The sequence below is a fragment of the Carcharhinus amblyrhynchos genome, chromosome 6, assembly GCF_965287045.1.
Source record: "Carcharhinus amblyrhynchos chromosome 6, sCarAmb.v2.hapA, whole genome shotgun sequence".
NCBI lineage: Eukaryota > Metazoa > Chordata > Chondrichthyes > Carcharhiniformes > Carcharhinidae > Carcharhinus > Carcharhinus amblyrhynchos.
The window spans coordinates 122716619-122741161 of record NC_137329.1 but is presented as its reverse complement, the minus strand read 5'-3'; the positions used below and the strand labels follow the sequence as shown (position 1 = coordinate 122741161).

At 42.5% G+C, this 24543-nt stretch overlaps 1 protein-coding gene across 1 annotated transcript in view; it reads left to right on the top strand.

Annotated features, from left to right (window-relative positions):
* polr3b (polymerase (RNA) III (DNA directed) polypeptide B) overlaps nt 1-24543 on the top strand; it is a 93282-nt gene that overhangs the window by 35559 nt on the left and 33180 nt on the right. Inside the window, exons 13-17 of the mRNA XM_080191366.1 lie at nt 189-350; nt 3488-3688; nt 9990-10152; nt 17945-18098; nt 21090-21164. Of these exons, the coding sequence (XP_080047492.1) occupies nt 189-350; nt 3488-3688; nt 9990-10152; nt 17945-18098; nt 21090-21164 (755 nt within the window). The remainder of the gene's footprint in view (nt 1-188; nt 351-3487; nt 3689-9989; nt 10153-17944; nt 18099-21089; nt 21165-24543) is intronic.

Below are 24543 nucleotides of genomic sequence, written 5' to 3'. Positions count from 1 at the left end.
GTAATTGTTTTCCATGTATATTAAATGCCACTGACGTGCTGTTTGCAGATGGGTGAATTAATTCCAAAACATTACCAGATTTATTGAAACCCAAAGTGAAACCTGATATGAATGTTATCGTGGGTACTACATCCCTCTCTCCTATTTAACTCAACTCCTCATTGATTCCTTCCTCTCCCCTTCCACAGCTTCTCTCTCTACTCTTTGAAGACTTGTTCAAGAAGTTCAACTCAGAGTTGAAGAAGATTGCGGATCAGATCATCCCCAAGCAGCGAGCAGCCCAGTTTGATGTCGTGAAACACATGCGGCAAGACCAGATCACGAATGGCATGGTTAATGCCATCTCAACAGTAAGCACTTCTGTTCCTGTACGGCTGAAGTCTAAAGTTGCTTTTGAGTTTTGTTTATTTCTTAACCTTGTTTAAAAGTAAGAAGTCTCACAGCATCAGGTTTGTTTGGAATCATGAGCTTTCAGAGCACTGCTCCTTCATCAGATGAGCAGAGAGGTAGGTTTCACAAACACGACATATATAGGCAAAGAAACAATTGCAAGATTGGAATGTGAAGAATGGTTGGAATGCAAGTCTTTACAGGTATAAACTGGTACAGCAGGTACAAATGATACAAACGGGTACAAATGGTACAAACAGGTGCAAATATGCCGTGTTTGTGAACCTACCTCCACCCACCTGATGAAGGAGCAGCGCTCCGAAAGCTTGTCGTGCCAAATAAACCTGTTAGATTTTAACCTGGTGTTGTGAGACTTCTTACTGTGCCCATCTCAGCCCAAAGCCGGCATCTCCATCTCTTGTTTAGAAGTGTTTGATTTTTTTTTTCTCAGAAATGGCATAACAAGGTACTCCATCGTACCAAACGTCAAGAAGGCTCCCCACCACCCTGTCAAGGCAACTAGGATAGACGATAAATGCCAATCTTGCTAAAACCTTGGGAAAAGTTGAATATTGCTGATGCTGGAAATCTGAAATAGAAACAAAGCACCGGAGCAGGTTAGGCAGCATCTACAGAGTAAGAAATCGGGTTAACCTTTCAGGATGATGACCTTTCATCAGAACTGGGGAAAGTTAGATATGTAATAGGTTTGGGTCAGGGGAAAAGAAAGGTCTGTAATACGGTTGAAGATGGGAGAGATTGAATAGCAGAAGTCTTCCAGTTCCAAAGGGAATGAGTGGTGATGGGCAAGAAAGGAAATGGAAGTAAAAGCTGTGCTGCTGTCCGAAATCAAATTAAGACAATCATTAAAACGGTGCAAAGAAAGAAAACAAATGGGGTACAGAATTTATGGTCTGAAATTGTTGAGTCTCAGAAGCTGTAGAGTGTCTAATTGAAAGATGAGTACTGCTCCTTGTGTTGAGCTTCGCTGGAACAGTGCAGCAGGCCAAGGACACAGATGTCAGAGCAATGACAGGCCAGCGGAGGCTCGGGGTCGTACTAGTGAACTAAAAGGAAAGGTTCTGCAAAGCAGTCACCCAACGTTTCTTTTATTCATTCATGGGATGTGGGCATTGTGATAAGGCCAGCATTTATTACCCATCCAAAGATGTGCGGGTTAGGTGGATTGGCCACACTAAATTGCCAATCAGAGAGATTAACAGGGTAAATATGTGGGATTTTGGGGATGAGTGGAATTATTGTTGGTGCAGACTCAATGGGCCAAATGGCCTCCTTCTGCATTGTAGGGGTTCTATGATCCCTATTACCCCTTGAGAAGGTGTGGTCAACTGCTGCCTTGACCTCTGTAGTCCATGTGGTGTAGATACGCTATTAGCAAGGGAGTTTCAGGATTTTACAGGAATCCGTGACAATGAAGGAACGGTGACACATTTCCAAGTCAGCATGGTGAGTGGCTTGAATGGGAGCTTCCAGGTAGTGATATGTCTGCTGCCCTTGTCTTTCTGGATGGTAGAGGTTGTGGGTTGGAAGGTGCTGTCAAAGGAGCCTAGGTGAGTTCCTGCAATGTATCTTATAGATTGTACATACTGCTGCCACTGTGTGTCAGTGGTGGAGGGATTGAATATTGGAGGTGTGGATGGGGAGGGAATCAACGGGCTGCTTTATACTGGATGGTGTAAAGCTTGAGTGTTGTTGGAGCTGCATCCATCCAGGCAAATGTAGCGTATTCCATCACACTCCTGACTTGTGGTGTAGATGGTGGACAGGCTTTGAGGAGTCAGGAAGTGAGTTACTCACCACAAGATTTCTGACCTGCTGTTGTAACCACAGTATTTATATCAAGGTCAAGTTCAGTTTCTGGTCAATGGTAACTTCCAAGATGTTGATAATGGGGGAATTCAGCAATGGTAATGCATTGAAAGTCAAGAGCAATTCTTAGATCCTTTCTTTTAGAAGATCATTATTGCCTGGCATTTGTGTGGTGTGAACGTTACTTGCCACTTGACAGCCCAAGCCTGGATATCGTTCAGGTCTTGCTCCATTTGGCCATGGTCTGTTTCAGTATCTGAAGAGTTGTGAATGGTGCTGAACACTGCAATCATTGGCAAACATCCCCATTTCTGACCTTGTGATGGAAGGTCATTGGTGAAGCAGCTGAAAAATGTTTGGACCTAGGACACTATGCTGAGGAACTCTTGCAGAGATGTCTCGGGACTGAGATGATTGATCTCTAACCACCACAACATCTTCCTTTGTGCTAGAGCTCCTTGATGCCATACTAGCTTAAATGCTACCTAGGTGTCAAGAGCTGTCGATCTCCCCTTGCCTGTGTTTGGTCTCCCCAATGTAGAGGAAACCACATTGAACAGCGAATACGCTATCCTTTCGAATAAATTGCTGCTTTGCTTGGGAAAGCGTTTGGGGCCTTGGACGTTGAGAAGAGATGTAAAAGGGCAGGTGTTACAAAGCCTTTATTTGCAGGAGAAGGTGAAGGAGGGAGTGGGCCACGATACCACAGAGGGAACAGTACCATTGGAAAGTAAAAGGGGAGGGCAAAGTATGTTTGGTGATGGCAGCGCACTGGAGAGTGACAGAAATGAAACGAAACGATCTGTTCGGTTTGGAGGCTGGATGCAGACTATTCTGCCATTCAATATAACCATGGCTGATCCTGAACCTTAATCCCATTATCCTGCCTATGTCCCATTTTCCAAGGGAAGTCTTGTCATGATTCTGGGAGGAAGAAAAGGATTGAGAGCAGAAGCGTGGGAAATGTGCTGGACACTATGGAGGGCTTGGTCAGTCATGGTAGGGGAAGGTGGGAATCCTTCATTTCTGAGAAACACAAGACTGAATGTTGCCTGGGTCTTGCTGCATGCAGGGATGGGCATCTTCATTATCTGAGGAATTAACTACTGTTCTAGAAAGTGATTTCTTAATGCATGATTACATTGTCTTTTTATATTTTGTTAGGGTTTGCTTGCTGCCTCGCCAACTGATACTTGAGGCTTTATCTTGAAAAATGCCTCTATAAGACGTTATTCTCAAAGTATTATCACTGGTTTGTCTGTTGCAGGGAAATTGGTCTCTGAAAAGATTCAAAATGGACCGTCAAGGGGTGACTCAGGTGCTATCGCGTTTGTCATACATTGCTGCTTTGGGAATGATGACCAGGATCTCCTCTCAGTTTGAAAAGACCAGGAAAGTGAGCGGTCCCAGATCACTCCAGCCATCGCAGTGGGGGATGCTGTGCCCATCTGACACTCCTGAGGGAGAGGTAAATATTCTACATTGGAGGCTGTTAATGCTGTGCATTATTTAGAAAATTCTCATGCCCACTGAAATTGTTAAAGCAACATGAGCGATAATCCTTGAAGGGTAAAAAGATTACAGGGTTAAGGAGAAAGAGCAAATGTATGGGGATAGTCAGACTGTTCTTTTTAAGAGTCTGCACAAACCCATTGGACCAAGTGACCGCCCCCTATGTGTTAAGATTCTATAATTACCTGGATTCTGTACATTTATTCATGGTGACATGATCAGGAAGAAGTAACATTCTTTCTGGTTGTATCACAGCTTGATATGGGCTCCTGCTGTGCCAAAGACAGCAAGGAACTACAAAAGGTCATGAATGTAGCCCAATCCATCACGCAAACCAGCCTCCCATCCATTGACTCTGTCTATGCTTCCTGCTGCCTCAGCAAAGCAGCCAGCGTAATTATGGCCCCATGCAGCCCGAACATTCTCTCTTCTGCCGCCTTCTTTCGGGTAAAAGATACAAAAGTCTGAGGTCACGTACCAACTGATTCAAGAACAGCTTCTTCCCTGCTGCTGTCAGACATTTGAATGAACTTACTTCGCATTAAATTGATCTTTCTCTACACCCTAGCTATGACTGTAACACTACATTCTGCACTCTCTCCTCTCCTTCTCTATTAATGGTATGCTTTGTATAGCGTGCAAGAAACAATACTTTTCACTATACGTTAATACATGTGACAATAATAAATCAAATCAAGTCAAAAAGTTATTTGAAGATATTCTTCGAGGTCGTCTAGATTGTGGTGTCCAAAATGAGACTATCCAAAGCAGATTGCTTACTGATTTTAAAGACAGCAGCAGAAATTGCAGTGGCAATGGAACCGGCTACTAAAGAGGCTTCACAATTTGGTGCAGGAATGAATATCCACAAGTTGTGAACTGCCTATAAGAAGTCAAAACAGGATCAAGCATGTTATAGACGTGCCAAAAAAGAGACATTCAGCAAGTGAATGCTGGAGCAAGGACAGTCAATGCAAGAATTGTGGAACAATGGGTCATGTTGCAGAAGCTTATTGGGCTAGACTCAGCTTTCTCTGAGAATGATATTCAGAGGAAGAATTTGGGATACCTTCAAGAAGAAGAACAAGTTGCATTCTACAATTTAAAAAATGCAACATGGAAGAAAAGAATTATGACTGTGAAGAAGAGAATGTTTAGAAATATGATGAAGATCTCCAACTGAGTGTCTTATCTGTATATGGTGAATCACTTAACTTTGGAATCACCCGGAATCTAAGTGAACAATATATTAGGATGAAGGTTGATACTGGTGTTGCTGTATCTTTAATTCCAAAGACTACATACCAGCAAAAGAAGTATACCACCTTTGTCTCCTTTATACCCTCGGGACGGGCCTGTAATGCCACAGCAACATTTATATGTAGATTTTAGTGGTCTGTTTGAAGGTTATATGTTCTTAGTCATCATTGATGCCCACTTAAAGTGGCCTAAAGTTATCATGATGTCTACTGCATCTGAATAAACCATCAATAAACTTGAAATGTTTACAAGATTTGGTTAACTGGAATAGATTGTTAGTGATAATGGTTCACAGTTTACGTCACAAGCATTTGAGGATTATCTCAAAGTAAATGGTATTCAGCGTATAAAACCTGCACCTTATCATCCATTAACCAATGGATTATTCGAAAGATTCATACATTCCTTGAAACGTTCTTTAAAAGCTTCAAAAGAGCAAGTTTCATTATTATGTTGTGTGACTCGCTTTTTAGCGTTGTATAGAGCTACTCCTGCAACTATCCAAAGTTTGCCTGCATTACTACACTTAAAGAGAAAGTTGAGAACTATGTTTAATTTGTTATTACCTTCAGAAACTTCAAAGATAGTAGAGTGTCAACAACAATTTCAAGTTGCTAGATGGAGAGTGAGGGCAAAACAACACTCATTTGTCACTATGCCAGGAGTGAGAAATGGATACCAGCTGTAGTTTTAGCAAAAACAGATCCAATTTCTTATACTGTTTAAACTGAAGATGAACTAGTTTGGCGACACCACGCTGACCAGTTGTTGTAATTTCAAAACAGTTTCTCAGAATCATCGTGTCTCGGGGAATTTGGCACGTCCACTACGGCTCTCACCAATTTGTACAGATGCACCATTGAAAGCATTCTTTCTGGTTGTATCACAGCTTGGTATGGGCTCCTGCTCTGACCAGGACCAGAAGAAATTACAAAGGGTTGTGAATGAAGCCCAGTCCATCTCTCCAACCAGCCTCTTACCCATTGACTCCATCTACACTTCCTGCTGCCTCAGAAAAGCAGCTGGCATAATCAAAGACCCCATGCACCCCGGATATTCTCTCTCCCACTTTCTTCCTTTGGGAAAAAGATACCGAGTCTGAGGATACATAACAATTGACTCAAGAACAGCTACTTTCCTGCTGCCATCAGACTTTTGAAAGGACCTACCTCATTAAGTTGTTCTTTCTCTACACCCTAACTATGACTGTACACTACATTCTACACACTCTTCTATGAATGGTATGCTTTATCTGTACAGCATACAAGAGACAATACTTTTCACTGTATACTAATACATGTGACAATAATAAATCAAATCAAATCAGAAGTACCAACTTCTTTAGTTCCTGGTGTTGTAAAGGCCATGAAGGATGACTTAATCTGAGTTGCCTGATTGTGTCTCTGCAACTATACCATGTGGAAATGATGTAAGATCAGTTCCAAGAGAAGATGCGTCTACTGAAGTTCCAAATCCTACTTCTAGGGCCAAAGACTATAAAATTCTAGAGCATCATAAACAATCAAAAAGGGATAGACATCATTCTGATTGACTTTCTTATTGACTGTGTATAATGATAATGGTACGTAGTACTGTGTATAGAGAATTATTGATTTGATGTAAAACATTGTAGCAATTTGTTGTCATGACCACAGAAGTAAAAAGGGAGGGAATGTTATAAATTTAAAAGGTTGCAGGTTGCTTTAAGAGCTGAGCACATGATTTGATGGTAATATTGGTTGGGTGTTCACAGAAGCTGCTGTTTTACTGTCAGTTTGTACTCTGCAGTGCAGAGAATATCTCCTTCAATAAAGCCTGTTGTTAGTTTGAATTGATGAGTGTAAACCATGTTCTTTTCTTGTTAAAACCCACAACTGCCAAAATGAATAACCCCATACTTCCTCATTTACTACTCCACCTGGCAAGTTGTTGGCCATGCTCTTAACCTGGTTATATCTCTTTGCAGCCTCTTTGTGTCCTCCTCACAGTTTACATTTCCACCTAGCATTGCATCATCAGCAAACTTGGATATGTTGCTCTTGGTTTCTTTGTTGCTTTATCATAACATAAGAACTAAGAGCAAGAGTTGACCATCTGGCCCCTCGAGCCTTAATTCCTTTACTGTTCGAAAATGTATCTATCCTTGCCTTAAAAACATTCAGTGAGGTAGCCTCAACTGCTTCACTGGGCAGGGAATTCCACAGACTCTCAACCCTTTGGATGAAGAAGTTCCTCCTCAACTCAGTCCTAAATCTGCGCCCCCTTATTTTGAGGCCACGCCCCTAGTTTTACTTGCCAGTGGAAACAACTTCCTTGCTTCCATGTTATTTATTCCCTTCATAATCTTACATGTTTCTATAAGATCTCCCCTCATTCTGAATTCCTATGAACATTGCCCCAGTCTACTCAGTCTCTCCTCATAAGCCAACCCTGTCAACTCCAGAATCAACTTAGTGAATCTCCTCTGTACCCGCTCCAGTGCCTGTATATCCTTTCACAAGTAAGGAGACCAAAACTGTACACAGTAGTCCAGGTGTGGTCTTACCAGCATCTTATATAACTGCAACATAACCTCGCTGTTTTTAAGCTCTATCCCTCTGAAGGACAAAATTCTATTTTCCTTCTTAATTACCTCTACACCTGCAAACCAACTTTTTGATTCATGCACAACTAAATCCAGGTCCTTCTGCTGCAATTTTTTACCATTTAAATACACTACACTTGGTTCCCAACTCCAAATCATCTATGTAAATTATAAGCAATTGTGGTCCCAACACACAACATCCCTGAGGCACACTACTATCACTGATCGCCAACCAGAAAAACACCCATTTATCCCCACTCTTTGCTTTCTGTTTGTTAACCAATCCTCTATCCATGCTAATACATTACCTCAGGTAATACATTACCTCATGGTGTAACACCATGCATCTTTATTTTATGCAGCAGCCTTTGGCGTGGCACTTTGTCAAATGCCTTCTGGAAATCCAGATACACCACATCTCCAAGGTTCCCCATTGTCCACTGCACACGTAATGTTCTCAAAGAATTCCACTAAATTAGTCATAAGAACATAAGAACATAAGAAATAGGAGCAGGAGTAGGCCATCTAGCCCTTCGAGCCTGCCCCGCCATTCAATAAGATCATGGCTGATCTGTTGTGGCTCAGTTCCACTTTCCCGCCCTCTCCCCATAACCCTTAATCCCCTCTCCTATCAAAAACCCATCAACCCGCGTCTTAAAAATATTTAGCGAGGCAGCCTCCACCAATTCAACGGGCAGAGAATTCCAGAGATTCACCACCCTTTGAGTGAAGAAGTTCCTCCTCAACTCCGTTCTAAACCGCCCCCCTTTTATCTTGAGGCTGTGCCCCCTAGTCCTATTGTCTTTTTTGAGCGGGAAGAGTCTTTCCACCTCTATCCTATCCATCCCATTCATCATCTTATACGTCTCAATGAGATCTCCTCTCATTCTTCTAAACTCTAACGGGTACAAGCCCAGTTTATTCAGCCTCTCCTCATAGCTCAACCCCCTCAACTCCGGTATCAGCCTAGTAAACCTCCTCTGCACTCCCTCCAAGGCCAAAATATCTTTGCGCAGGTGCGGCGCCCAAAAATGCACACAGTACTCCAGTTGCGGCCTCACCAATGCCCTATACAGCTGTAGCAAGACCTCCCTACTTCTATATTCAATCCCCTTCACTATGAAGGCCAGCATCCCATTTGCCTTCCTGACCACCTGCTGCACCTGCAAGCTGGGTTTTTGCGACTCATGCACAAGGACCCCGAGGTCAAACATGACCTGTCCTTCATGAACCCATGTTGCATCTTACCAATGGGATAATTTATATCCAGATATCTCGCTATTTCTTCTTTGATAATAGATTCAAGCATTTTCCCTACTACAGAAGTTAAGCTAACCAGCCTATAGTTACCCATCTTTTGTCTACCTCCTTTTTTAAACGGTGGCATCACATCTGCTGTTTTCCAATCTGCAGGAACCATCCTAGAGTCCATTGAACTTTGGTAAATTACCAAGAGTGCATTTGCTATTTCTCCCGTCATCTCTTTTAGTACCCTGGGATGCGTTCCATCAGAGCCAGGAGACCTGTCTACTTCCAGCCCCATTAACTTGCCCAAAACTACCTCCTTCATAATAATAGTTTCTAGGTCTTTACCTGCCATAGCCACCTTGTTATCAATTTTTGGCATGTTATTTGTTTTCCACTGTGAAGATTGACACAAAATACCTGTTCAATGCCTCAGCCATTTCCTCATTTCTAGTTATTACACCCCCTTCTCATCGTCTGAAGAACCAATGTTTACTTTAGCCACTCTTTTTCATTTTATATATTTGCAGAAACTTTTGCTATCTGTTATATATTCTGAACTAGTTTACTCTCATCCATCTTTGTTTTCTTTGTAGCTTTTTTGTGACTTTTAGTTGACCTTTAAAGATTTCCCAAACCTCTAGTTTCCCACTAATCTTTGCCACTTTGTATGCATTTTCTTTCAAATAAAGCCCCCTTTATTTATTTCCTTAGATGTCCATGGCTGATTATCTCTTTTTCTAAAGCCCTTCCTTATCACTGGTACATGCCCTTCAATTTTATTTGTCCTCATGCATGCGTCTAATTACCACCCTAATGGTTGCAAAATTGCCTGAATTCTGAGGTTTACTCCTGTGTTGTAGCTCCACAACCAGTCCAAATTTCTAAAGGGAACCTTTTTGTAGAATCCTGAAATGCTGCAGCAGAGGAGGAGATCGCTTGGCCCATGTCTGAGGCAGTATTTCACTTGAGCTTCTACTAAACTTTAAGAGTGGGAAACTATGTCAACCATCTAGGCTGTTTATCGAAGGCTGGAACTCTCCTGCATCTTCCTGCACTTCAAGGGGTCTTTTCCTTGTTTCATATCTGCCTTCCTTTTACAAAGTAAATGATCGCTTGTGTTTGATATTTTAAAGTCATTGTTCTTTTTGTTTTGTTCTTGTTACAGGCTTGTGGTTTGGTGAAGAATTTGGCTTTGATGACCCACATCACGACAGATATGGAGGACGGACCCATAATCAAACTTGCCTTTAATCTGGGTGTTGAAGATGTAAATCTGCTTTGTGGGGAAGAACTTTCTTACCCAAATGTGTTCATTGTATTTCTAAACGGTAGGCATCTCTTGTTTGGTCCAATACTTAAGCATTTTTACAATCACGCTTAACGCTTTATTTATTTATTTAGTAGTGTCACAACGAGGCTTAAATTAACACTGCAGTGAAGTTACTGTGAAAATTCCCTAGTCATCACACTCTGGCGTGTGCTAGGGTACACTGAGGGAGAATTTAGCATGGCCAATACACCTAACCAGCACGTCTTTTGGACCATGCAGACACGGGGAGAAGGTGCAGACTCCGCACAGTCAGTGACCCAAACTGGGAATCTAACTTGGGTCCCTGGTGCTATGAGGCAGCAGTGCTAACCACTGTGCCACCAGGCCATCTCTTAGTGAGAATGTCCTGAAAAGCCTGAATTGTGGCTTATTCTTTGGAATACCTGATAGTATCCCAGCGCTTGTACCAAGTCTGTTCTGAATGTCACCTGTACTGTAAGGACCTAGATTCAAATTTGGCTCAAACCCAATGAATGTAACTCTTCTCAATCTCTGTAAGGATCTGAACTGAGTTGTAAACATCTCTGTTTCATTCTGCAGTGAATGCAGGATGACTTACAAAATCACCCCCAGGGCTGCTTTATACACTAAAGGTGGACTTCCAGCATGGCAGCATAAATTTCAGAGACGAGCCCACCTTCCATACATTAGACATAAGCCTTTCCTGATGCCTGTTATATCAATCTATGGTGGCAGGATTTCCCACTTAAGGGCCTCAATGAGCCGTGGCAGGCAGCCCAACCTATACTTCTCTCCTCGGCTGCCATAGAATTGTGGTGGGGCTGGATGATCCCACTGCTGATGGCATGATGCTATCGTTTATGGATCCGCCTGCTTGTTTTCTTGCCCATGGGTGGCCCTTGGTTTCAGTATCCTGTGCTGAAGCCCCTTCCGGGTCTGGGAATATTGCGAGGCAGGCCCATACAGCTGCTGTTGCACACCACGTCTATGTCTCTGCTGATCTGTCCTTAAGATTGATACAACATTCCAAGGAGTGTCACAGAGGTGTTATCAAAGAAAAATTTACCATTGAGGAGATGGTAATGGGGAAGACCATCAAAAGCTTCTAGACTTGGACCATATTCAGATTTCTTCTCTATTCCCTGTGCTGCTAGACCTAAATCATTGATGACAGTTAGCAGAAATAGCCTCAGAATCTTTGGTACCTTCTTGATGTGTGCAGGTTAGGTGCATTGGCCATGCTCAGATGGCCCTTAGTGTCTTGAGATGCATAGGTTAGAGTGATTAGCAGGGTAAATATGTGAGGATAGGGGCTAGGTGAGATTGTTGTCAGTGCAGACTCAATGGGCGGAATGGCCTCCTTGTGCACTTGAAGATTTCTGTGATTTCGATGAATAGGAGCTAAGTTGACACTGAATAGGTTACAATTGACACAATAGAGGACTGCCTTCTTTCTATCAGTTTGGGATGAATTTGAGCTACAGTCTAGAGATGAAGTGATGTATTTTCATAATTGATCGACAGAACCCGGAACTTCTCTTTCACAACCAGCATGTGGTAAACTGACCTCATTGCTTCTGGTAGAAATGTTTTACTTTCACGTGTGGTCTTTAAGAATAAAGCAGATCAATCCATATCCAAGTTCAACAGAATTTTAAAGTACTCATGAGCCAAATACATCAATGTGAATGACAAGATAGAGCATTGTAATGGTTCAAAATATTGTTCACTCTCACGGAATGGCTATGGTTGAACTGACTTCATAAGGTGCGTACAACACCACACGAACAGAAAATTGCAGATTCCACTCTGAAATATTACTGGTGACACTTGCAGTAAATTCTCTGTTTACACAGATGATAGACTTTCACCTAAGCTGTTTAATTCAATGGGCTGTCTATTCCTTTCCAATGCCACTGCAGCAGTGATAAAATACTTGCATTTATACAGCACCTTATCACATTTAAAATTCCACAGTACTTCTTACAATGAATTATTTCACCATCCTGTCTCACAGCTAATATGAAACACTTAGAGTCATGGAGATTTACAGCATGGAAACAGGCCCTTCTGCCCAACTTGTTCATGCCGCCCTTTTTTTTTCAAAACCCCAAAGCTAATCCCAATTGCCCGCATTTGGCCCATATCCCTCTATACCCATCTTATCCATATAACTACCTAAATACTTTTTAAAGGATAAAATTGTACTCGCCTCTACGACTACCTCTGGCAGCTTGTTCCTGACACTCACCACCCTCTGTGTGAAAAAATTGCCCCTCTGGATATCTTTGTATCTCTCCCCTCTCATCTTAAACCTATGCCCTCTAGTTTTAGACTCCCCTACCTTTGAGAAAAGATATTGACTATCTCGCTGATCTGTGCCCCTCATTGTTTTATAGACCTCTATAAGATCACTCCTCAGCCTCCTACGCTCCAGAGAAAAAAGTCCCAGTCTATCCAGCCTGTCCTTATAACTCAAACCATCAAGGCCCAGTAGCATCCTAGTAAATCTTTTCTGCACTCTTTCTAGTTTAATAATATCCTTTCTGTAATAGGGTGATCAGAACTGCACACAGTATTCCAAGTATGGCCTTACCAATGTCTTGTACAACTTGAACAAGACGTTCCAACTCCTGTATTCAATGTTCTGACCGATGATACCAAGCATGTCGAATGCCTTCTTCACCACTCTCCACCTGTGACTCCACTTTCAAGGAGCCATGAACATGCACCCCTCGATCTCTTTGTTCTGTAACCCTTCCCAAACCCCCTACCGTTAACTGAGTAAGTCCTGCCCTGGTGCATTGCCGTTGCATTGATAGAGTGCCTTTCACAAACACCAAATGCTTGGAAGTGCTTTATAGCCACTGAAGTATTTAGGATGTGTAATCAGTGTTGTAGAGTTGAAAGCAATGGCAGCCAATTTGTACACAGCAAACTCCCACAAAATAGCAAAGCTGCAGTCGCTAGGTAAGCTGTTTCTTATGGTGCTGATTTCTGATTGAGGAGTAAATATTGGCCAGGACACCAGGGGGAAACACCCCAGTTCCTCTTCAAAAACAATGCCAAGGAATCTTTTACATCCATCCGAGAGGGGAGAGGGAGCTTTAGTTTAACGTCTCGTCCAGAAGACAGAACCTCCAACGGAGCAGCAGTCCAAGAGTACCTTTGGTCTTTAGTTTTGTGCTAGTGTCTGGAGTTAACTTAAACCCAAAGCTTTCTGCCTCAAACAAGAGTGCTATCAACTGAGCCACAACTTCCATATAGAAATTCATATAGAAACTGACAAATGAAGACACCTTTTGGCTGTGTTGATTGCGGAAGGAATGTTGGCCACTACATCATCCTCGCTCCTCACCAAATACTGCCTTTAAACCAATTCTATAGAATAATCCCCTAAGTAATGAGTTCCTGACTAGCACCACGTAGGGGAATGGGAAGAGAGTGAGTGTCCTAACATGCTTCCTCAGATTGTATCAATCTCAAGTTACAGACAACAATCTTCAGTCTGAGTTTTCAGAGTTCGGTAGCTTACATCATGTGTGAGAGCAATGTCTGATTCACCGTCTGTGCTATGTTGGTTCTTTAAATGTAGTTTAGCTTCCAAATATTTGTACATCGTTACATCGGTACGTAGTTACAAATCCTTGCAGGTGACAGAGCAAGCTGATAACTTTGATTTAGTTGCTCCCTCATCTAGAGATGTATGACGCAGATAAAGCACTCCATTCTCTCCTATCCACAGCCAATGTTCTCACGTCGCTTCAGAGTCTGTTGTCCAGCTGGAGTTCTCTAACTGACGACCTGGCACGAGTTCACCCTGGGTTGCCATCTGACCACAGTGTAACCTGATGAGTAGGCACGATGACAGACTCCAGTGATGTGGCCAAGTAGGCTGAGCCATCTTTTACAGATGATGAATAAAATTGGAGGCTGTTCTGAGCGTTTTCTTTCTTGAGTGCTGGGTATAAAATCCCACTGGTATATTCCTAAAATCCTTCAAACACAGCTGGTATCAAAGGCCTTCAGATTCCTTTCTTGGCAGGTTTTCAGGTTCCAGCTATATGAGAGTGGAGAGCAAATCGCGTTAAGCTTTGTTTTCCTGGGAAGTTTTGTACTGTTTCAAATCTTTTTGTTTGGTTGGTCGAAAGCTGATGATGTTTCTCCTGTTGTTACAACGAGCTATTTGTCCATAACTCTTGAGATATTAGTGGAATTGCCCAGATAAATTAAATCGCCTCAGCTTTGTTATTATTCAGTCTCACAATACCAGGTTAAAATCCGACAGATTTATTTGGTAGCACAAGCTTTTGGAGTGCTGCTCCTTCATCAGGTGAGTGCCTCAAGGCAGTGCTCCAAAAGCTCGTGCTACCAAATAAATCTGTTGGACTTTAACCTGCTGTTGTGAGACTACTTACTGTGCCCACCCCAGTCCAACGCCAGCAACTCCACATCTTGTTTAATATTGATATACAGATCAGTTGTTTGGTGATTTTTCCATCTTGTTTTTTATTATTGTTGTTGGTGAGTTCCATTCTCTGGCTGATTGCTGATTGGGTGAATGAGCTGTTTTAGCTTTGTCCTGACAGAGCAACCACGTCATCAGCAAGCTTCAAACCCAAGTTGATAAGCTGGTGAAGAAAGAGTTATGGAATCGTTGGCTTGCAAATAGGACGGTTAAATTAAAGAAACAACAAAGTCATGCTAAACCTTAAGGCATGCTTGGCTTCACTGGTCAGAACATTGAATGCAGGAGTTGGACATCTTGTTGAAGTTGTACAAGACATTGGTAAGGCCACGTTTGGTCACCCTATTATAGAGAGGATATTATTAAATTAGAAAGACTGCAGAAAAGATTTACTATGTTGCAACTGAGACTTGATTGTTTGAGTTATAAGGAGAGGCTGGATAGACTGGGACTTTTTTCTCTGGAGCATAGGAAGCTGAGGAGTGACCTTATAGAGGGCTATAAAATAATGAGGGGCACAGATCAGCTAGACAGTCAACGTCTTCTCCCAAAGGTAGGGGAGTCTAAAACTAGAGGGCATACATTTAAGGTGAGAGAGGAAAGAAACAAAAGTGTCCAGAGGGGCAATTTTTTCACACAGAGGGTGGTGAGTGTCTGGAACAAGCTGCCAGAGGTAGTAGTAGAGGCAGGTACAATTTTGTCTTTTAAAGCACGTTTTGATAGTTACATGTATAGAGGGATGTGGGCGGTTGGGACTAGCTTAGTGGTAAAAAACAGGGTGGCATGATCAAGTTGGGCCGAAGGGCTTGTTTCCATGCTGTAAACCTCTATGACTGTAATCACTAGTTAGGCCACAGCTGGAGTATTCTTTGCAACTCTGAGCTCTACATTTTATGAAGATATCAGAACCTTAGCAAGAGTACCAGGGAAGAAAGTTATGTAGAGAGATAGGAGAAGCTGGAACTGTTCCTCTTAGAACAGAGAGAAGATTAATCACTCACCAGGCTGTTCCAGGACAGTTACAACACTGGCATCTATCCAGCAATGTGGAAAACTTCTCAGGTATGTCCTGTACACAAAAAGCAGGACAAATCAAACCTGGCTGATTACTGTCCAGTCAGTCTACTCTCAATCATCAGTAAAGAGATGGAAGGGGTCATCAGCAGTGCTATCGTGAGGCACCTACTCAGCAATAACCTGCTCAAGGATGCTGAGATTAGGTTCCACCAGGGCCACCCAGCTCCTGCCCTCATCACAGCCTTGGTTTAAACATGCATGAAAGAATTCCAGAGGTGAGGTGAGAGTAACAGCTCTTGACATCAAGGCAGCATTTGACTAATTATGGCATCAAGGAGTCCAAGCAAATCTGGAGTCAATGGGGATCAGTGAAAACCTCTTCACTTATTGGAGTCACCTGGCAAAAGAAAGATGGTTATTGTGGTTAGAGGTCAATCATCTCAGTTCCAGGACATCACTGCAGGAGTTACTCAGGATAGAGTCCAGGGCCCAACCATCTTCAGCTGCTTCATCAATGACCTTCTTTCCATCATAAAGTCGGAAGTGGGGATGTTCGCCGATGATTGCACAATGTTCAGCACCATTCACGATGTCTCAAATACTGAAACAGTTCATATTCAAATGTAGCAAGACTTGGACAATATCTAGGCTTGGGATGACAAGTAACATTCACGCTACACAAGTGCCAAACAATGACCATCTCCGACCAGAAAGGACCTAGCCACCGCCCGTTGGCACCAGCATTTCTGAATCCCCCACTATTAACACCATCGACAGATACGGAACTGGACTAGCCATATAAATACTGTGGCTACCAGAAAGGCGAGGAATCCTGTGGCGAGTGCCTCATCGCCTGACTACCCCACCCCCCCCAAAAAAACCTATCCGCATTCTACAAGGCACGAACCAGGAGTATGATGGAATACTGTTCACTTGCCTGGATGAGTGCAGTTCCAAACAACACTCAAGAAGCTCCGCATTATCAGGAAACAGCAGTCAGCTACGTGTACCATCTACAGGATGCACTGCAGGAACTCACCAAGGTTCCTTCAACAGCATCTTCCAAAACCTTCGACCACTACAATCTAGAAGCATAAGGGCAGTAGATATCTGGGAACACCACTACCTGCAGATTCCTCTCTGAGTTACGCACTATCCTGACTTGGAAATATATCACTGTTCCTTCACTCTCGCTGGGTCAAACAGTACTGTGGGTGTACTTAGACCTCAGGGATTGCAGCTGTTAAGGCAGCTCACCAACCACCTTGTGAAAGACAAGTAGGAATGGACAATCAGTGTTGGTTTGGCCAGCGACGCCCACATCCAGTAAAGTGAAAAGAAAATAGAGGCTTAATTGCAGTATTGTGGTGATTGTACCTTTATGGATCAATCTGCAGACATGGGCGCAGGGTAGGGAATCACCCTGGTAAGCTTGTTCTTCTGTTCCAAAACTTATTCGAGAAACAGCTGCAAGCTGCTATGTAGCCTTTACCTGTAAATAAACCTGTTGTTGTTTTTCCCTTAACTGATGAGCTAGAATTATTACAGGTGTTAAAAATTGAGGTGTTCCAATAGATCAAATGGGGTGAAATTGTTTTTGTCAAATGGGCTGGTAACCCAAAGGTCTCAGATTTAAAATAATTGGCAAAAGAACCAGAAGGAAAATGAAAAATTTCCTCCGAAGATTGGAATGATGTGGAATCCTTGAAAGAATGGTGGGATCTGATTTGACAGCAACTGTCAAAGGCAGTGAGGCGTGTATTTTTTAATATTTGTTCATGGAACATGGACATCAAGAGCTAAGCCAGCATTTCTTCCCTATTCCTATCAATCCTTAAGAAGGAAGTGGCGTGCTGCCTTTTTGACTCGTTGGCGCAGTGGTTAGCACTGGACCCAAGTTCAATTCCTATCTTGGGTCATTGTCTGTGCAGCGCCTGCATGTTGTCCCCATGTCTGGGTGGGCTTCCTTCAGGTGCCTCGGTTTCCTCCCACACTCCAAAGATCTGTGGGTTAGGTGCATTGGTCACGCTAAATTGACTAATAGTGTCGGGGATTAGCAGATAAATATATAGGGTTATGGGAATAGGATCTGTGTATGTGTTTGTGGCTGGTGCAGACTTGATGGGCCGAAAGGCCCCCTTCTGCACTGTAGGGATTCTATGATTGAACCACAATTTGTGACACTGAATTGGATTGCTTTTTCAAAGAGATAGCACAGGCACAATGGGCTGAATGGGGTGGGAGATTCTGTCTGAATCCATTTCAGAAATCCATTTTGAGATGGCAGGTGTTGAATATATTCCAAATGTAACCTGTCGTTCTCTCTCTCTGCTGATTTCTAAAGGTAACATCTTGGGTGTAATACATGACCATCAGAAGCTGGTGAAAACCTTCCGTTTGATGCGGCGAGCGGGATATATCAATGAATTTGTTTCAATCTCCACAAATCTGACGGACCGCTGCGTTTATATTTCTTCTGATGGAGGCAGACTTTGCAGGTAGCAATAAACAGTGATTAATCATTTTGTGCAACTCCCAAGTGCAGCACTGTGTTAATTCTAATGGTAGCGTGCAGAATCTCCCCACGTTACTGTCTTTGTGCGATGTATGAATCTGTCCTGTTTGTCCTATTGAAGGGCAGGAACAATGGAATACAGTGCATTCTTTGGAATTTTCATAAAGTATTTGCTACTGCTCGTAATCATGGGACAGGGAATTAAGGAGAAATGAAGCAACATGAAATAAAAGTTTATTTATTAGTCACAAGTAGGCTTGCATTAATACTGCAATGAACTTACTGTGAAAATTCCCTAGTTGCCATGCTCAGGCACCTGTTCAGATACACTGCGGGAGAATTTAGCATGGCCAGTGATCCTAACCAGCACGTCTTTCGGACTGTGGGAGGAAACCGGAGCACCCGGAGGAAACACGGGGAGAACGTGCAAACGCCACACAGTGACCCAGGCGAGGAATCGAATCCGGGTCCCTGGTGCTGTGAGGCCGCAGTGCTAACCACTGTGCCACCGTGCTGGTGGATAAAAAGATGAAAGCTAGTCATAGAAGGAATTTGAGTTTGGAAGGATTGATGAGGGGTGTTTGATGGTAAGTACCTAGGTTGGGCAACTCCTGTCTGGTGCATGAATAATCTAAAATTAGGAATTTAAATGTTCTTCAAACTTTTGCAAGGATAGTGGGAGCAGATTCAGTGGTGACCTATTTATATGTGTATATATTTTTAGATAAACTGGAGGAGAAGGGAGACTTTACAGGGCTCTGGGGAAAGAATAAGGGAGTAGGATTAATCAGATAACTCTTGCCAGCACAGGCATGATAGGTTGAATGATCTTCTCCTATGCTGTATTATTTAATAATAGCAAAAAATACCAGGGCACCAAGATGATTCGGTGCTAATCTCCAAGCAAAAGAGGGAGACACTGAGCACGTAAGCAGATACACATAGCAATAATAGAACAGGCGACAAAAAATTTGGTCAGTGAGGTAGGTTTTAAGGAATGTCTTAAAGTAGGAGAGAGATCAATGGAAGAAGAAAAGCTTAGGATGGGACTTCTGGAGTTTGAGCCCAGGCAACTGAGGATGTAGTTGCCATTGGGGATGTGCAAGGAACCAGGATCGAAAGATATGTTGATTAATGAGGTGAAGGATGTTTAGAGGAGGCTTCTTTGGGATATAACATCTTCATAAATCTGGTGGGTCACATACCTGGTTTCTGTGCTGTGCTGTAACTGGAACTTGATGCCCAGTACTTTGTATATTCCACAGCATCCCAGAAGAAGAGTCACAGCTCAGCAAGCTAAATCCCTGGGCTAAAAATAATTCCTACCTTAGTACTTGTGACTTTTATGATTAAAGCAGGAGTGGCTGCTATTAACTGACTGCCTTAATAGTTATTATACATAATGGCACTTCCAGAGGCCAGATAAATAAACCAGAGTAAACTCATACTACAGCCACTGGACTCATTGTTTGGACGTATTGCAGAAAGTTACAACTTGTTTGCTTCATTCAAAACACACAGCTTTTGGAAGAGAAAAATGTTAAACTCTCTTCCTTTGCTCGGTTGCCATGTGAATAGAGTGCAAAATACATTGTTAATCCTATTTGGTACCAGCTAATAATCCAGAAAAGAAAGATCTTGTCGATTTCTGTGTTGTGACTTTGTGGTAAGAGTGGTAATTGTATTTCTGTTGGCTCTTTCCTGTAATACTATACTTGGGGTTGCATTGTACCGATACAGTACTTAACTTTTTAAGATGTACTCATTAAAACTTGGGCGAGTGTTTGTACTTTATTTTTATACAAGTACCTACTGTTTATTTTCTGCTCCTTGCTGGAGCTTGCTGTACAAATAGCAAGCTTGCTGATGGTCTGATGTCGCATGCCCTCCTTTGTCCTCCTGGGTTGCTCCGGTGATAGTGTTAGAGCATGCGGGATACATGTCCCCATGTCAGACGCTGCAAATAGAAAGATTCGAAACACTTTCATAAATCTGCTCATTTTCATTAAGTCTTTCCAAGTTGCGTTCATTTTCTCTGACAGTCTATATTGGCCAAGAGATGGACGGTGCACTCGCATTTTCCTGATTTCACTTTGTATGGTAAATATAAAATGATATTGTTGGAGGAGAAGTCAGTCGATATAATTTAAAATTGAAATAAACTCAAGGTTATAAAAGTTGCACTGGCGAGTCTGTTCTTTTGAAGATGTTATGCAGAGTAGAACAATGAGGTTCAACCACATCTTATCCAAAGAAGGCATCGTATGCAATGCAGCACCCCCTCGTTTCTGTACTGGAAATGTCAGATGGCATATGTGTTCAAGTCATTTGAATGGGACTTGAAGTCACTACCTGCTGATGCGGAGACAAGCATGTTACTCATTGAGCCTTGGCTATAACCACTGGATATAAGCAAATTACTGCAGACGCTGGAATCTGAAACCAAAAAAGAAAATGCTGGAAAATCTCAGCAGATCTGGCAGCATCAGACATGCTGAGATTTTCCAGCATTTTCTCTTTTGGGCTCTTGACTATAGCCAGGTAAGCCAGGTTGAGATACTTTGATGGTAATTAGTGGTATTTTGATAATTTTGGTTACAGTAACCAGATGGATGCACTGTGCAGTTTTTGTTTGTTTCCTAACTTCAATTCAAATTAATTTGTTATAACCAGAAATTGAAAGCAAGTTGCATCACAGTACCTGAACTCAGTGGTATGTGTGCCTCTTGTAATTACACTAAAAATTTGAGAATGCACACTTGAATTTTGATCAGTGGGGGGTCCAGGATTATGGAGGGAGAGGCTGAATGGCCTACTTAATCCTTGTGTTGTGTTCTTGTATTTGGGATTTGGAGGGAAATTGCAATTTTTTTTAGCTTTCCAAATTCTTTGTTCTAGAAAAAGTGCCAGCTATTGATTGTACTGAACAATGTTGCTCTCTAAGGGAAATTTCTTTGCTTAACTTTGCATTTAGGCCCTACATCATTGTGAAGAATGGCAAACCAGCAGTAACAAATAAGCATATTGAAGAGTTATCTCAAGGCTACAGGTAACCTTAATACCTATTTAATAATATTGATACGATGTTTTTGTTGAAATGGGTAACTTGGACGCGTGCTCTGCACCAGTATCAGGTCAGTCTAGGTGCTGTGGGGGAGGGTGGGAGAGGCACATGGTGGGCAGTGCTGGCTAATCTGTGCTGCTGGCAAGCTTTACTGTCTGATGGCAAATTAGTACTTTCCCCAGAGGAAGGAAGTTGCTGGCCAGCCCCCTTGCTGATCTTTTCTTCACTTAGTAACCATCGAGCAGTTTTTCCATCGGTTTATTTGATTGCCCATCTTTTTGAATGTGTGTAGTTGTGTGTAAGGGGAGTGTGGGGAGGGGGGTTGCGGTTAGGGAATCTTGCATTTTGAGGTCTTGGCTTACTCTTCGTTCTGAATTGTTTTGCTTCTTGTATCGTGAATCTGTCTCAGAGGTAAGTTCCAAGTATCTCTGTCTTCAAAAATATGTTTACTAACCTTATGAAATAGGTTTTTAAAAAAAAAAATAAAATACAGGAAGAATAAATTAAGAATTGTGCCTCTTAATTACTTCAAAACTGAGGGATTTATTTCTGTGCCTCCAGGCTGTCTTTCTAATCCACACAGTCAATATTAACTTATTTTTAGAACTATATTTTCTATTCTATTCTATTTGTTTATGGGATGTGGGCATTGCTGACTGTTCTGCATTTATTGCCCATCCCTGAGGACATTTTAAGAGTCCACCACATTGCTGTGGGTCTGGAGTGACATATGGGCCAGACCAGGTAAGGATGGCTGATTTCCTTCCCTAAAGAACCTTAGTGAACCAGATGGATTTTTGCGAGAATTGACAATGATTTCATGGTCAACATTAGACTTTTAATTCCAGACTTTTTATTGATTTCAAATTTCACCATCAGCCATGGTGGTATTTGAACCGGGGTCCCCAGAACATTACCCTCAGTCTCTGGATTACTAGTTCAGTGACGATACTGGCTGCGTTCGACTGAGCATGGCTTTGAGGAGCCCGAGCAAAACTGGAATCAATGGGTATCAGTGGACAAACTCTCTGCTGGTTGAAGTCATACCTGGTATATAGGAAGATGGTTGTGGAGGGTCAGTCACCTCAGTTCCATGACATCTCTGCAGGAGTCCCTCAGGGTGGTATCCTGGGCCCAATCACCAGCAGCTTCTTCATCAATGACCTTCCCTTCATCATAAGTTCAGAAGTGGGGATGTTCGCTGATGATTGCACAATGTTCAGCACCATCCACGACTCCTCAGTCCATGTTCAATTGCAGCAAGATCTGGACAACATCCAGGCCTGGGCTGACAAGTGGCAAATAACACTTGCGCCACACAAATGCCAGACAATGACCATCACCAATAAGAGACACTCCAACCACCGCCTCTTGACATTGAATGGTGTAACCATCACTGAATCCCCCACTGTCAACATCCTTGGGGTCCCCATTGACCAGAAACTCAACTGGACTCACCACATAAACACTGGTACAAGAGCAGTAAGGAGTCTCACAACATCAGGTTAAAGTCCAACAGGTTTATTTGGTAGCACAAGCCACTAGCTTTTGGAGCGCTGCTCCTTCATCAGGTAAGTAGGAGTTCTGTTCACAAACAGGGCATATAAAGACACAAACCCAATTTACAAAATAATGGTTGGAATACAAAGTCAGAGGCAAGGAATACTGCGGTGAGTAACTCACCTCCTGATTCCTCAGAGCCTATCCACCATCTACATGGCACAAGCCAGGAGTGTGATGGAATATTCCTCAGTTGCCTGGATGGGCGCAGCTCCAACAACACTCAAGCTCGACACCACCCGGGACAAAGCAGCCCACTTGATTGGCACCATATCTATAAATATTTAATCCCTCCACCACCAATACTCAGTAGCAGCAGTGTGTACTATCTATAAGATGCACTGCAGCAATTCACCAAAGATCCTTAGACAGCACCTTCCAAACCCACGACCACTTCCATCTAGAAGGACGAGGGCAGCAGATAAATGGGAACACCACCACCTACAAATTCTCCTCCAAGCCACTCACCATCCTAACTTGGAAATATATCACCGTTCCTTCACAATCGCTGAGTCAAAATCCTGGAATTCCCTCCTTAAGGGCATTGTGGGCCAATCCACAGAACATGGACTTCAGCGATTCAAGAAGGCAGCTCACCACCACCTTCTCAAGGGGCAACTAAGGATGGGCAATAGATGCTGGCCAGCCGGCGATGCCCATGTCCCATGAATGAATCTAAAAAATTACCACTACGCCACCGCCTCCCCCCTAGAACTGTATTAATATTTAATTGTATGTATACATATATTTAGTGATATGTTATTTAGCTCCTCAAAAGTTAAAGCAAATTGCAAGTTGTGACTTATTTATGAATAAGCTTTATAAAAATATTTCCTTCCTTGTAACCTTGGGAACTAGCTGACCCTTCCTGCTCAGTTCTGTAACCCTCCTTTTTGTACCTTTTCAGCTCCCCCAATTAGCTGCTGAAGTTTGGTAGAACTTCATAGGTGCCAGCTGCCTTCAAAACTAGTTGTCATATGCATCGCTGAACCAATCGCAAATTCTATATAAATTGAGAACGTAATGAGTAATTAGCTAAAGGGGAACCTGTAGATCTGGTATACTTGAATTTCCAAATGGTGTTTGGTAAGGCTTACTATACAAGACAAGAGCACCTGGTTAGTGGTAACATACAATAGAGAATTGGTTAGCTAACCAGAAGCAGTGAGTGAGTCATTTTCAGTTTGCCAAACTGTAACTAGTGGAATGTCACAGGGATCAATGCTCAGGCCTCAACTGTTTGCAATGGGTCTAAATGCCTTGGATGAAGGGACTGAATGTATTGTGGCCAAATTTGCTGATGATGCAAAGATAGGTGGGAGAGGATGTAATGAGGACTGGAGTCTACAAAGGGATTTGGCCACAAGAATTGGCAGATGGAGTATAATCTGGGAAAATGGGAACTTGTCCATTTTGTCAGGAAGAATATAAAAGCAGTAGTACAAAGGGATCTGAGAGTCCTGGTTCATGAATCACAAAAGGTTACTATGAAGGTGCAGCAAGTGGTTAAGAAGACAAATGTTGTCATTTATTTCAAGAGAATGGAATATGGAATTAGGGAAGTTGGTGAGACCACATTTGGGGTGCAGTTTTGTTCTCCTTGTTTAAAATGGGCTGTAATTATATTAGATGCAGTTCAGAGAAGATTTCTAGACTGATTCATATGAGGAAAGATTGGACATGTTGGACCTGTATTCATCAGAGTTTAGAAGAAATGATATTACTGAAACGTTACATGATCTGAGGAGGCTTGGAGAGGGTTGATGCTGAGAGGATGCTTCTCCTTGGAAGGAGAGACTGAACT